Source organism: Lepisma saccharinum, chromosome 9, assembly GCF_977018435.1.
Source record: "Lepisma saccharinum chromosome 9, izLepSacc3.1, whole genome shotgun sequence".
Lineage (NCBI taxonomy): Eukaryota > Metazoa > Arthropoda > Insecta > Zygentoma > Lepismatidae > Lepisma > Lepisma saccharinum.
In genome coordinates, this window is record NC_139237.1 from 79,685,112 (window position 1) to 79,699,078 (window position 13,967).

Genomic DNA, 13,967 nt, shown 5'->3' on the forward strand with positions numbered 1-13,967 from the left:
ACACTGGCGCTGGTGGCAGCCTCTCTCCAGACAGACTGGCACCAACACACAGTTGGCGAAATAGAATGTTCTGCACGTTTTAAAGATAAAGCACTTGTTGAATACAAGAAAAGCTGGACTACAGCGTTCATGTTTTTCTTTGAGTCAACAGCTTGCTTATTCCTGAACCAAGTTACAGAAAGAAAGTGGGAAGGATTATTGTATTGTAAGGCACACAGGAGCAATATTTCATATGCAGACAGCTGCATTAAAAAGAAGGCTGCTTCGTGAAATTATTGCATAGCCCTGCACAGTGGCATGCCCAGGGGGTGGGGGAGGTTGGTGGGGATCATACCCTCTCCCCCTTGGCCCAGTATTCCTAAAAAAAAAAAGATGTTGTAGGCAGGAAAATATGACAAAATTAGGGCCAACTACTAAATAAAGTATACTTAAACCTCTCCCTTTCAAAAATCGTGGGCATGCCACTGACCCTGCACAGCAGTTGCAGATTATTTATCTCTTGTGAGAGGAGATTATCGACTTTTTTCACTCGCTCCTAAACCAATATCGGATAACCAGGATTGGCAAATCATTCTTACTTTTCTCCCGGCAAACAAGAAAGGAAAGTTTTCCAAGCAAGTCCTTCTACTAGGAAGGATTAAGTAGCTAAAGAAATGGGAATAGTGATTGAGCCATGTTCTCAATTGTCCACATACGTTTTTGTGGACACCCGAGTCACGCTATTAGAATATGTTAAAACGCTACAGAAAGCAGGATTTAATGACTGTCGTTTTGGCAATAGTTTGCTTTTCCCCCGATCGTAAGGCAGGGGTTCAAGGTTGCATGGTGAATGAATAGGCTGCTACAAAAGCAAGAAAGAGAGGAGGGAGAGGTCGACTGGCATACGGGACAGGCTTCTGACAAATTTTGTCATCGAGGGGGTTGGAAAACATATAAAGCGGGAAACGAGAGTTACAGTAAACATAAGATCGAGATAAACGTCCTAATGTTCAGCATGGTTTATTGCAGCGAATTGGCTGAATGGATTAAGCAGGAAAACCTTGCTTTATTCTTTATTAAAGAAATCAGATTACCCCCATGCAGATACCCTTATGGTATATTGTCCTGGAAGCAGAAGTCTCCAATATTCTCCAGTTTTCCATGTTGATATGTTGTGGTCAATTCCTTCAACAATTATTTGAGCTCCATCAATAACTTCCCCATTCTGATCTTTGACAACACCTGTTTAAAATTAAATTGAATTTACATTATAAAGAAATAAAAAAAACAGGAAATTGACATTTTGTAAGAAAGTAATGTCCTAAAACAAAATTTGTTACCAGCAAAGTGTGCAGAAAAGTGCCTCAATGAGCAGTGAAAATTTGTCCTGGTTTACCACAACAATTTGTCTTTATTACATATAATTATTGTATATTAATTAGATATAATGAAAATAAACAGCAACGCAGGCATGCAAGTAAAACAAGAACAGAAGTCTGAAAACCTCAAATTTTTCAGCAATATCTACATACATAATGAAAAAAGTTGGTTTACCAGATAATATGAGAGAATACGTAACTGTTAATGAGTTTGATTCAAAAGTTTTCAGCTCAATGCGACACAAACATTGTAACTTGGCTAGTATTATGCACAATGTTAATTCAATGTCAGAATGAAAGTAACAGGGTGTACAGCATGGCAGAAAAAAATAACATTGATGGTTTTTAAAAAAAGTCACCACTTACCCAGATGCACTGGCAGCAACCATTATCGTTATTGGTTTGAATTGAATCAACAATGCCACACAGAGACTGTTCAAAAGCACGGAACATTAATTGGAATTTTATCCATTGCAGAGTGCTTCTACTAGTGTGCTGCAGCAAGAGGATTTTACTCAAGCACTAAAACAGTTCGTACAGATGATGCTAGATAGTTTATGGAATTAAGAGGAGCTTTGCTCAAGCGAATAATGCTCAAAACAAGCGGTACATGCTACAAGTCCATTAGTACACACATAACTATAATTTGTCTGCGGTAGTGGGCCGTCGAATATGGATTCCGAAGTGAAACTTACGTGAACATAGTCATCATCTCCATTTTAAAATGTAGGGATGGGCCGATATGAAATTTTGGCCGATACTAATAAAATTTTCCGATACCGATAACCTATACCGATTCGATATAAAATTAGAAATGGTCCTTGAAGAACCTGAAAGGCTCATTGACCTCCTTAATAAATGTGTTTCAAGGTGACTGCAGTAAAAAAGAAATTGCATATTTAGACATTTACTTTTTTAGAAAGTATGGCATGAAGATTATCCATAAAAATTACAACAAAATGGAAGAATTTTGCTCTAAATTATCAATATTTATTGATATATCAGATCAGTAAAATAATCAGTAATTTTACCGATAAACGGATACACCGATATGCCCATATTGGCTGATACTGATAGAGTACAGATTAATTGGTCCCATCCCTATAAAATGTAAGTTAGACTATCTTACCAATACACAGTGATATATTAAAATAATATAGATGACTGTGCGCTGAAGCTACCAAGACAGATATTTTACATATCGTATCATTCTACTGAATGATGGGATCGAACCTGCCACTCCCAATGGGTGATTTAGCTAATCATCATTCATCCTCATTAACGACTTGTCATAACGACAAGTTAAAATGCTTGGCAGCAAAAGGCACAACTGAAATAAAATACCTAAAACAACTAGAAATGGCAACTAGTCACTCGTTCGATTTTGTGAACCTTTGAACCTGAATCATGCATGTAATGGTTATGATAGTTACCTGTCTACACTTAGAAGAATGATGATGAATTTAGTAACATAGAGTAAAATAAAACTGAGCTGTCTCTAGGCTTCGTTGCTTCGTGACCTAAGTCAGGATAACTCCTCCTTCCAATCTCTCCCCAAAGGTGCCCTTCTCCATTTTCAATCTAATCGCAAAGTCGATAGTTGAGGAATTCGCTTGCCTTATGTTACCTTAACTAAGGAATAAATTGCTTATCACAAAATTCATGTTAATATGTAAAAAAATGAAACGCTAATTATATTCCTAGACACGCAGTAGCAATTATGTCTGCTATTACGCCGACCGTATATAGTTAGAGTGGCGCTACCATCGTCTAGAGTATAAACCGCTCAATTGTTCTACCTCAGGATTCATAATAGGTGTTTTAGTTGTGACGATATATGTGTCTGCAATTATTGTCACATAAAAATGGTATTCCTTTGTATACGCTCGAGGGTGGGGAGCAAGTGAAAGTGGTCTCGTGCAGTATTCTAGCTTCTACACTATGTTTTGAGAGGAACCGATAGTCTCACCTTCAGGTGAATGATTTCATTTTGCTGGTGGTGTGGACAAAATATACAATACAAATGAATGCTATACGATTCATTCCATGTATATTTGGCTACTATGATTCATTCCATGCATATTTGGCTACTATGATTCTTTCCATGCATATTTGGCTACTTTTGACCTTTTTACTTCCCCCGTTTAAGTGTGCTGTGTTTTCATCTAACCTCTTCTCTAGAATGCAACCAGATGGTTCTGCATTCATGCGGTATGTTGTATATTTGCAGTTATGGTTGGTTAGCACACTGGGTTTGCAGTAACAATCATCGTACGTTCATTCCCATCCACCAGCAAACAGTTCTTCACCTTACGACCACCTTCCTAGATATCCTGCTTACAGATTAAGGAAGAGTGGAGATCAGTTTCCTTGTATTGATTTTTACCTTTCAGGCTTTTAATAAACTACGCAATTTTATTTTAAGTTTCAAAAACAGCTGGAGTTTGAATTTTTCAGGCTTTTTTTATTTTAAGAACATGCAAAAAGTCTTAATACCTCATGGAAAGGTGTTCGACATGCATTGAACAAAACACAAAACAAAACACCATCACCTGACTGAATTGCCTCCAGGAAAACCTTTTCTTGTACAATGTTTTCGTCACTTTACTTTACCAAGAAGTTAGAATTTATACACCATGATTGCTTCCATGCAAGGCTAGTTTTTATACAACATTTTTCCTACTTATTTCTTGTATGTTGCCAGCAGGTTTGTAATTGATACATCATGATTGTCTTGATTTTACAACTGATGCAGCAAGACAAATTTACAAATATAAACATATAAGGTGACAGACAAAGCAAAACATGGCTAGTACTATTTTTGCACGAAAGTGGTATTTAGAGATTTTCGAAGAAAGAAAAAGTAAAGAGCTACACTATTGACAATTTGTTATAACCTGTTAAAACACTACTTTCTTGAACGTAGTGTTAGAAAATGTGCATGCAGTAGTAGTCCTACACAGTAGGCAAAAGTTCAATTAACATTGCATGCTAATAAAGAACCATTCTCATTAACATTCAGTACATTACTGTCTAAAAGCATGGTTTTCTCACAGGTAACAGACAATACAGACCACCATGAGATGAGAGTACGTCATGAAGAACAGAGCTCCCTTAAAATTAATGATATTTTGTTTTAATCTACCCATCTGTCAATAAACAAAACAGCCTACCTTTGACACCCATGTGGACAGATTCCATAAATGTGATCAGAGCTTCCTTGTTATTGTCCCATTCTTGAGGAAGAACTGATGCATTTGGGTACTTGCAGCAACTTAATTCAAAAGTTACTTCAAAGCAATTTGAATGAACATAGTTGAAATCCTGCATTCCACCTGTGAGTGAAAAAAAAGGTTTCTTCTTAAGTACTTACACAAGTTAAAAGGGACTGCATCTAACGTTTAAAGTGGCATCCGAACCACCTTAATGTGTCCATGGGGCAAACTCAAGACCCATTGATTAAAAGCCAACAGCATTCAAACACAAAATGTGAAATAACACACTGTAATGTTCATTTTTAATGGTTTTGAAGGGTTTGAGGTGTATTTTCTTATCATGTCTTGTCATGAAATGAACTGCAAAATAAACATGAAATTTAGAGTTTATTTACAGATGTGACAATTTCTGAAGTCTGAAGAATTCTGTCAGTTATGCAAATCATGGAAAATTGATTTATTCTGCTGTAAATATTTGAGAAGCAAAAATTGACTCCTTTACTTAACTCTCTCATAACTATAACAACTACATAAATGTGCTATTAGAAGAGAAATGTTTATTTTGTGTAATAAGTGTAGTTTCAAATCAAATTTATGATTATACTCACCATTTTAACACAAAAATGTCACTCTATATACCACTTAAGATCCCAAAATGGGCTTATTTTTGTACCGAAATTTTGACCCTGTATTCACAATAAATATGTGGTCCTACCAATAATTCATTTTCATCTACATTAATGTGACATGCAACTGTTCCAGTTTTCAAGGCCTGATTTGCAAAAAAAATGATAAAATAAATCACAGACTCCAAAACACACATACACATATTGCATTTTTTCTTATTTCAAGTTACTTTTTTTGTTACACATGTCAACGGGAGTAAACAATCATAACATGAAACTTATGTAGCAACAACAGCTAAGGGACTTTCATGCTCAATACATTCAGTGTATGACCATGAGATGAGAGAAAAACTTGTTCAGAAACAAAGGTTTATTCTAATTGGTAAAAGTAAAATTTCCAATTTTATGGACACAAATAAAACTCAAATTTTCTCACCTCTGATTTCATACCACTTTGCTCCGTTAGTCACCCCATTCTCAAAATACTCAGGCGGACAAACATTCCCACCATGCATAGTTTTATGAGAATGAGAGTAGAGAGAAGCCAGGTATTTGAATATAGCATCGTCAGGTGTTTTGCTGTCTACACCACTATCCGCTTTCACTCTGCAAAAGATAAAAAGCTATATTCTATGCACCTATCTGGTCCGTGATATACAAATGCATGCTCACATACGTTGGGTAGGTTCATGCATGTTTCAAACGAAAACATCGGGTCTTGAGAACTTTGTGGAACCAGTTATTTTGTTGTGATTTTTACATGCTATAAAAGTTTAAATTTACCCCATGCCATTGAGCAGAAAACCTGTTCTACTGGCGGAAATAAACTGTATTGCAGACGTTACAGCTCATTTTAATCACATTTTAAAAACAGTTAAAGATACTTTTCCAAGTGCAGGGGCAAGGCTTATGCCCCCAAAATTTTCAGGTTATTATTTTTTTGGATAACCTCCCCAAAACTGAGCGAGCAATGTAACAAGTAATTTTTATCATTTTGCAAATGTATCAGTTATTTATCAAAATAGTCCTGTATAATATTTTTAAGGGCTTGAAAAGTTTTAGATTCTGCCCCCCCCCCCCAAATTAGGTTCCAAGTTTCACCTATGCACTCATCTTATGCATGATGCTTTATATAGCTTTGTTGAAATTGTATTGCATTTTTAAAATACTGTCAAGCAACCACATACATGGTATATTTTTTCAAAACAAGAAAAAATCTACTTACTTCATATGTTCTCCTTATGCAGGCTACAAAAATAACAACTCATGTACACTTCCATGTCATTGTAATAATAATGCCTTAAAAATAACTGACAATAACAATGATGATAAAATGTTTACAGTTCATTGGGCTGATAATAAAAATTCCACTTTCCCAGAACATTCGGTTTCAAATATTAAACTAAATTGAATCATTACATGATTCCAAGGATGAATTATTTCCTCAGTGATGACAACATTTCAACATAGATTTCACCTGTTAATAATGACCTCAAATGATTATGTTTGCCATTTGTGCAAGAGTGCCAACAATAAAAAAAATTGGTTTGGAATTATAAGGTTTATTGAAAAAGTTCTGGGAATGACTCAGATGGGAATAGCAGTTCAGAACAGAACTTGGTAAATGTCTGTTATATCGGAGACACTTTTCTTCAAATTTACAGGAGAAACTACTTACGGAAATGAGTTTCTGTTGCATTTATTAAACTTCGTGGAGGTATTTTGTCACTATGGAATGCTGCACAACAGAAAATAAGCACTTTTGATGTAATAAAGCAGCCTTTTGTGCGAAGCGACAACATTATGCCGTTGTTTCCATTATGAACCTGCAGAAGGCGTGAGTGTCAAAAGTCACGCGGTCTCGCGAGAGGAAAAAGTGTTTCCAAATGTGCTGGTTTATTTTTATTTTTTTAACTATGCTTACCTAACCTCACCCAACCTAACCTAACCTTGCCGGAAATGGTTCGTGGGGCTATCGTGAATGGTTTTTGGGGCTATCGTGAATGGTTTTGGAGCTATCTGGCAATGGTTTGCGATGACATAATGAACACGAAAGTAGGTATTTTTCGGTTAAGAAGGTTGCAACACTGCATGCCCACTCCAAATCGACAAAACACAAGCACGACGCGTGATGATCCACAGCTGTGCACGAAATATTCTATGTTCCGCAACGGAAGAAAGGACCCGAAAGAATTACTCGTAATGTGAAAAATCGAAGTTATTTTTGTGTAAAAAGCATAATGGCACCTTGAAATAGGTTCCGCAGTACACAATTGGTAAGTATGAACCATTTGAAACTAAAAATATGCTTTAGAAATGTGTCTCCGATATAACAGACATTTACCCAGAACTCTTCAGAACATGCCATCCTAGAAACATGAAGGACTCTTATAGCAAAGTACTGTAATTCAGGGTTGGTTTCTGTGTAGTCAAATGGTTATGGTCTCACCTTTGGTGCAAGCGGTCCCAGGTTAGAATCCGATGGGAGCCCCCAAAATTTCACTGTTTATGCAGCATAGTGAGGACAATTGAGGTGGGGAAGTCCTTGAAAAGAAGAAGTTGCTGGCTCTGGTCTCGATAGCCAGAAAACAGCAGCAATGGGAGTCGGCATGTTGTTGAATCAAAAAGCTGCCTGGCATGCCCTGGCCATCAGTGGGCTGTTACACCACAAAGTATAGTTTAGTTCAGGTTACAGTGCTGGTGTGGCGTGTGTTCAAAAAATTACACAATAACGAAACACTTAGTTAATTGATTGATTTGGTTTATTTCATTTTGCTTTTCTGCTACTTTTGGCTAATCACAAAGATGAGGATGAGTGATGATATGAAAAAGGGACACTCGCTAAGAACACCCATGACATTCGAACCACTTGCACCATAGCATTCTGTGCTAACCACTCTGCCACGAATGTCGGCATGAAAATGATTAGTGGAAAAAAAAAGTGTGTCAGCAGACGAAATCATACCAACATACGTGCACAATAATAACAATAAAACACTTTCAGAAGCTAGTCCATCATTCTCAAATTGATTTTAACCATGGTAGCGAAAACATACATTATGATCCTTTACGAACATGGAATCATTGAAACTGTTTACAGCCACACAATGAATTCTGCTCACCTGTAACGAACAATATGAAAATTAACAAAACATGCAAACTTGCACTTACTTGGAATCATCAAATGGATAACTTGCCACTACAGCTCCCCCATGGAGATTCCCAGATAATACAAATGGATTGGAAACAATCCATGTCATCATGGCTAACGTTTCACTTTGCCTTCCCTTTATCCACTGCTGCTCGTCTTCGTCATCAAACTGGTCAGGAAAATCTCTGTTGAGATCCTTGCTGTTGGCATTGGTTCTGCCCACAAACCTTTCCAAAGAATCACACGTACCTTCCTACAAATAAAAATTTAATGTAATTAGCTATTCTTTTTATATTCCATCATATTTAGTCGCACATAAACATCAAATATTGATGAATTATGCTGATGGAATAGTCATTTAAAGTTTTTATTTTACACAAATAGTTTCTAATGAGGTCTATAAAATATTTCATATCCTTATCTGTTTAAGTTGAATTCAACTGCCAGATGGAAGACCAGACTCCAATTCACAGGACATGCAGTAGAAAGTTTAAAATTTCTTTCTAAGTTCACTTTAATTGGGACTGGATCTACAGTTTAAAGTGGGATCCATACTGTTGTGTTCCTCCACCAGATATCAAACCCAAGACCTCTTGATTGTAAGGCAACTATGTTACCATTACCACTGTGCGACTGGGAGGCTTCTGTACAAGAAAGTGTGGAAATAATAAGGCACAGCAACCAAACCTGCCTAAACTACTCATGCAAGCATGTTAGTGGGAAATAATATATATTTTATTGAAACGAAACTCAAATGGACTAAATGGACATACTAAATGCAGATAATGTTGGTATCATTAAGTAAATTGCAACTGATACTTTCTGATACACGATTATTTTTTATTAAACTTATTCACTCAACACAATCTCCTTCAAAACATCAAACGTTCCCACACCCCATCGCTTCGATTTACCAGCGCCTGCAGGTGAGATATGCTTTGCACACAAGTCGCCGGGTGCTCGTTGGCCGCTGTTTGCAGCACACAAGAAAAGAGAAGGAATTCGCTCTTCTAGATCATGGTATTATGGGCTAAACTCACACTGCTAGTGCTGTGTTCACAATACAGCAGTGTTGCAATCCCAATCCATTCGAGATTGTGTGGCAGAGTAGAGGCAGCACACACATCACCGTAAATCTATGGTATCTTCGCCCACCCTGTTCTGAGGATGACAGGGGCATGAAAGAAGACAGGAGGGAGGGGAGGACAACTGAAAGCGATACACGTGCTTTAAACAATGTCTTCATTGCCTTTGCTTGGCAAAAAACTGTCCTTGTGGCGCTGTAGTCGAATTATCCACCTGCCCAGGCAGGGGGGAGACGTGTATCAGTTAGCTCTTTCCATTGTGTGGCAAAATTGTTACACTATCAAAAGCTCGTTCCTGTTTCATTGCAAAGTGAGCATGATGACAGGGGAAACTGTACATAGCAAAAGCAGATACGTAATATTTAATGTTGTTGAATATTTCGAGGGAAGTTAGCTACTCGTACAAAGCGTGCAGTGACTGCAGTAATAAGACAGATAAGTCGGACGGGAAAGACAAATTATGAAGTACGAAGAAGGGTAGTGTGGACTGAGTGAGTAGTCATTTTCTTTAATATTCTCTATTTATTCTCTTGATTTCGCTTGAGTTTCGTCAATCGGTCGTTAGAAATAAACAACTGCTAGATAGATTACAACTGATTTTCTGCATGTGGTCGCTGGATCGGCTACCTTGTTTGCAGTAGTGGTTGAAGATAAAATTTTCACCCGGACGAGATGGAATTTTGGCACCCCTTACTTTCCACATTCCTCTAATATAAATCATAACCATGTTATATATTTGAATGGCTTATTGCAGAAAGGGACCTGAGTCACATTTTTGAGGTATCGGAGTTACAACCTTTTCATCTCCACTGTCGCTAGCAGCATACTGCAGGGGGGCGCATTGAGGGTTGCAAAATTAACTATTCATTATGCTGAAAATGTGAGCCAACAACGGCACATTTCTTTCTTACACTATCAATATTATACGATTTTTCTTGTTTTTTCTCAGAATTGTGCAAAAGTGACTCAGGTCCCTTTCTGCAATAAGCCATTCATTTATGGTTTTAATGACGAAAAATAATTGCCTTATTTTAAAAATACTATAATGCTGGTAAAGAACACGTTTATTGTAGGTATGTGTTTATTTAATACCTACATAATGACATCAAAACAACGATTATCTCTGAGCTTAAATTGCTAGATGATTTTGCAATACACTTGTTAAATTATTCAGCAGCAGCTTCAATTAATTCTCGTCAACAATAGCCACGCAGCCAGTGGAGGAACATAGTGGTTCGGACGGTAACGGTTCCGATTGTTTTATGATTTCTCCTAGCACAAAGACTAATTATCGTAGAATTTTGGAAACCATTGTCGCATGAAATTTCAACCTTCCTTAAGGTAATAAGCACTGTTTGGACTCGAAAAAGTTATTTATGTTTACCTTATGCACTTCTCAAAAACAAGATATTCTCCGTCGACAAGCGACAGTAACTATCGTAGAAGCGTGGGAATGAATGTAGAAGTAAATCGGAACCTTAGTAGAATGCAATTAGGGACTCTTATTTTAATGCTAAGGGAACCAAACCTAACGTGCCTAATCTAACCACATACGAATATCTTGAACAAAACCTTAAGTAATCACTAAAACTTCGCAGCATGTGTTAACCGACGTACATCAAAATTGAACCATGTAAAAATTGTACTTGTAGCATGATGAAACCACAATAAAACAAAAGGAACTTGGGCTGTTCGGACCACTCTTTAAATTGTAGATCGTCCGTCTCTATTTGCTTTTCTGTGCATAAAGTGGACTTAAAAAATAAACTCACGCTTAGGATTTGGCTCTAATCAAGTGGTCTTGTAAGGTTATTCAATGTTGAATTATCTATACCCAATAGAATCGCTCTTGGTACTAGTTTACTATCCTTCGGACAGATTTCTTCATTTTTACAGAAGAAACTACTTACCGTAATAAGTTTCTGTAGTATTGACTAACATCGGGAAGGTGTTTTGTGTGAAGTTCAGGTAAGTTTTCCGTATCCTGGAAAGGATTTCTTCAAATTTAAAAGTTTTGGTCTCATTTGGGGGCACGTGACTCTGGCCAATTTCTAACATGCCTTTAACAGGGAGTCTATAGAAAAAGCCAGGGAGCCGGAGCGAAGGCGGGACCACGTTAGCGGTTGGGGGCGGTAGGTTAATTACCTCAGGGGCGGAGCCCGGAATCGGTGGGAAATTTGGACTCAAAAATTTCAAACGAAAACAATTTTTTAGTTTAGATTTCCCACCGACTCCGGGATGGATAGCCCCAAAAAACCATTCACGGAATGTTCCGCGAAGCAGATAGGTAAGTACGAATGTCAAAAATTGACGAAACTAAGAAGTTATAGGTGTCCGAAGGATAGTAAACAATTACCATGCTTCATTTGATGGCAGTTCTGGAGGAAGGGACTCTGTTCACTCTTTCTAGTGTAAATAATAGTAACAGAAATGAAGAGTATAATTTAATTTTTAAAGTGTTTGACTAAAATTAGACAACAAATTACTTTTCATGTAGAACCTGTAATTTCGAAAGGCGAGCAGCGAAGCAGAACATTATGAAAGGAACTCGTAAGAGAAATAACAGTCACCTAAAAGACAACTTACCATTGATTTTTCAAATCCATCGGGGTTCAAAGAAGGCACTAAGAAAATGTCAGTCGAGTTGACTAGTTTTGCAATTCGAAGATCAGTTCCATAATTGAGTAACAAATAATTAGCCAAAAATATGAGTAGCTCTCTTCCAATAGCTTCATCACCGTGCATATTTGCTACATATTTAAACATAGGTTTCCCGAGTTCGCGATTATTAACATTACTGCTTATCTCCATTGCCCATATAGAGCGATTTTCTACGGAATTTCCTATTGTATGAAGTTTGGCCATATGTGGATGGTTGACAGAAAGTTTCTTGAGTACTGATGTCATTTCTTCATAATTGTGATACCTAGGAGCTCCATTTACGTATAAAAACGATTTGTCTACATCACTATTTGAATTTACACATAACATAACAGCACAAAAAATAAAAGTTATTAGTAATTGACAGACACACTTCATGTTCTTCTCCATCTTTACAAAACAAGTGACATACAACAGGAAGTGAAATCATACGAGAAATCATATGTATATCCAAATTAAATACATTTTGCAGTAGAAGCACGCACAATTTTAAGAAACAAATTAAGAAATTACTTTTAGAAAAGTTATTGTTAAAATCAAATTAGATTTCTTATATCCTAAATGAAATTTATAGATTATCACTTGATATCAAGTAAGTGTTATTTTATAGCACACTTCTAAATCACCTTCTTGCCCCGCCCTTCAACTCTTCACGTCACAAAACTTTAAATTTTCTGAATGTTAGTGACAATGATTCTACATTAGCATGAAATGCTAATTGGACATTATACATTGCTTTAAACTATACTCACGCTAACACTACGTTTCGACAGAGCATCTCTGATGGGAATCGAACCTCCGGCAAGGTCTAACCAACTACAAGTTGGGGACGCGCCGTGGAGTATAGTTTAAAGCACTAGACAACGAATGATGTCCAATTAACATTGCATGCTAGTCACAACATTTGCAGAGTTAAGTGGTAGAGCAGCCCAAGGCTGAATCTCGCTCTGTAGTAAATAAAAAGACTTTTCAATTCAATTCAATTCAACCGAACCTAACAACAAAGTCAAAAGACGAAGGGCGGGGCTTTAGCATGAAAAGTGGCTGAGATGTGTGCCTTCAGCTACACCCACCGCCACCAGTGTCTGCCCTCCTCTCCTGTCTCTTCTGCACGTGGTTTGGAGTGTTAATTTTTGTAAACATGAAATTAATGAGTATTTTGTATAAGTGCACGTTGTTCTCACTTCTAATTCACTGCGATTCGTTTATTGTTCAGTAATATATCCATTTTCGTCGTAAATATCATCGACAAGCATACGGAATGGCTCTCAATAAACCGAATAAAAGAAGATTCAACTGGAAAGCAAGACAGGTTGTCGAAACCGAAATTGATGATACAGCAACAAAAAAGGTGCGTAATTATTAAAACAAGACGCTGATATTGTACTACTTGGAATAGTTCTAAATTTTTCTAGTAATTTAGGTGTGAACATTAATAATTTAGAAAGCTCGACAGTGCAAAATTTATAATAAAAGGGGACCGGTGACTGACCGTACACCCCCGAAAGTTTTGTCTTTTTATTAGTTATTTGAGAGATTTTTGTGTTTTACGTAACAAAATACCTATGGATTAGTTATTTAAATCGGATATTTTGTGTTTCGCATGGTTCGTACGTACCAATTCTGTATTGCGGAACATAGTTCAAGGTGCCATTATGCTTTTTACACGAAAACAAACAAAATTTTTCACATACCGAGTGATTATTTTATTCCTTTCTTCGCTTCCGGAACACACAATATGGCGGGCATATCTTGACTCAAGTTGTGGGTATGCAGTGTTTCAACCTTCACCGAAAAATACCTACCATCGTGTTCGTCACCGGTGGAAATTATACATTATGCACTGGTAGCTGACGGATAGCCCCACGGAC

At 37.0% G+C, this 13,967-nt stretch overlaps 2 protein-coding genes across 3 annotated transcripts in view; one reads left to right on the top strand and one right to left on the bottom strand.

Annotated features, from left to right (window-relative positions):
• LOC145992185 (carboxypeptidase D-like) overlaps positions 1 to 12,494 on the bottom strand; it is a 66,335-nt gene extending 53,841 nt beyond the window's left edge. For both annotated transcript variants that reach the window (XM_083128505.1, XM_083128506.1), the window contains exons 1-5: positions 12,022 to 12,494; positions 8,371 to 8,603; positions 5,636 to 5,805; positions 4,532 to 4,693; positions 1,074 to 1,221 (exon numbers count right to left, since the gene is read on the bottom strand). In XM_083128505.1, the coding sequence (XP_082984631.1) occupies positions 1,074 to 1,221; positions 4,532 to 4,693; positions 5,636 to 5,805; positions 8,371 to 8,603; positions 12,022 to 12,486 (1,178 nt within the window). In that variant the 5' untranslated portion in view covers positions 12,487 to 12,494. The remainder of the gene's footprint in view (positions 1 to 1,073; positions 1,222 to 4,531; positions 4,694 to 5,635; positions 5,806 to 8,370; positions 8,604 to 12,021) is intronic.
• Positions 12,495 to 13,192: 698 nt separating this feature from the next.
• The window catches only part of kz (putative ATP-dependent RNA helicase kurz), a 68,564-nt gene continuing 67,789 nt past the window's right edge, over positions 13,193 to 13,967 (top strand). The window contains exon 1 of the mRNA XM_083128507.1: positions 13,193 to 13,447. Coding sequence (XP_082984633.1) covers positions 13,358 to 13,447 — 90 coding nt within the window. The 5' untranslated portion in view covers positions 13,193 to 13,357. The remainder of the gene's footprint in view (positions 13,448 to 13,967) is intronic.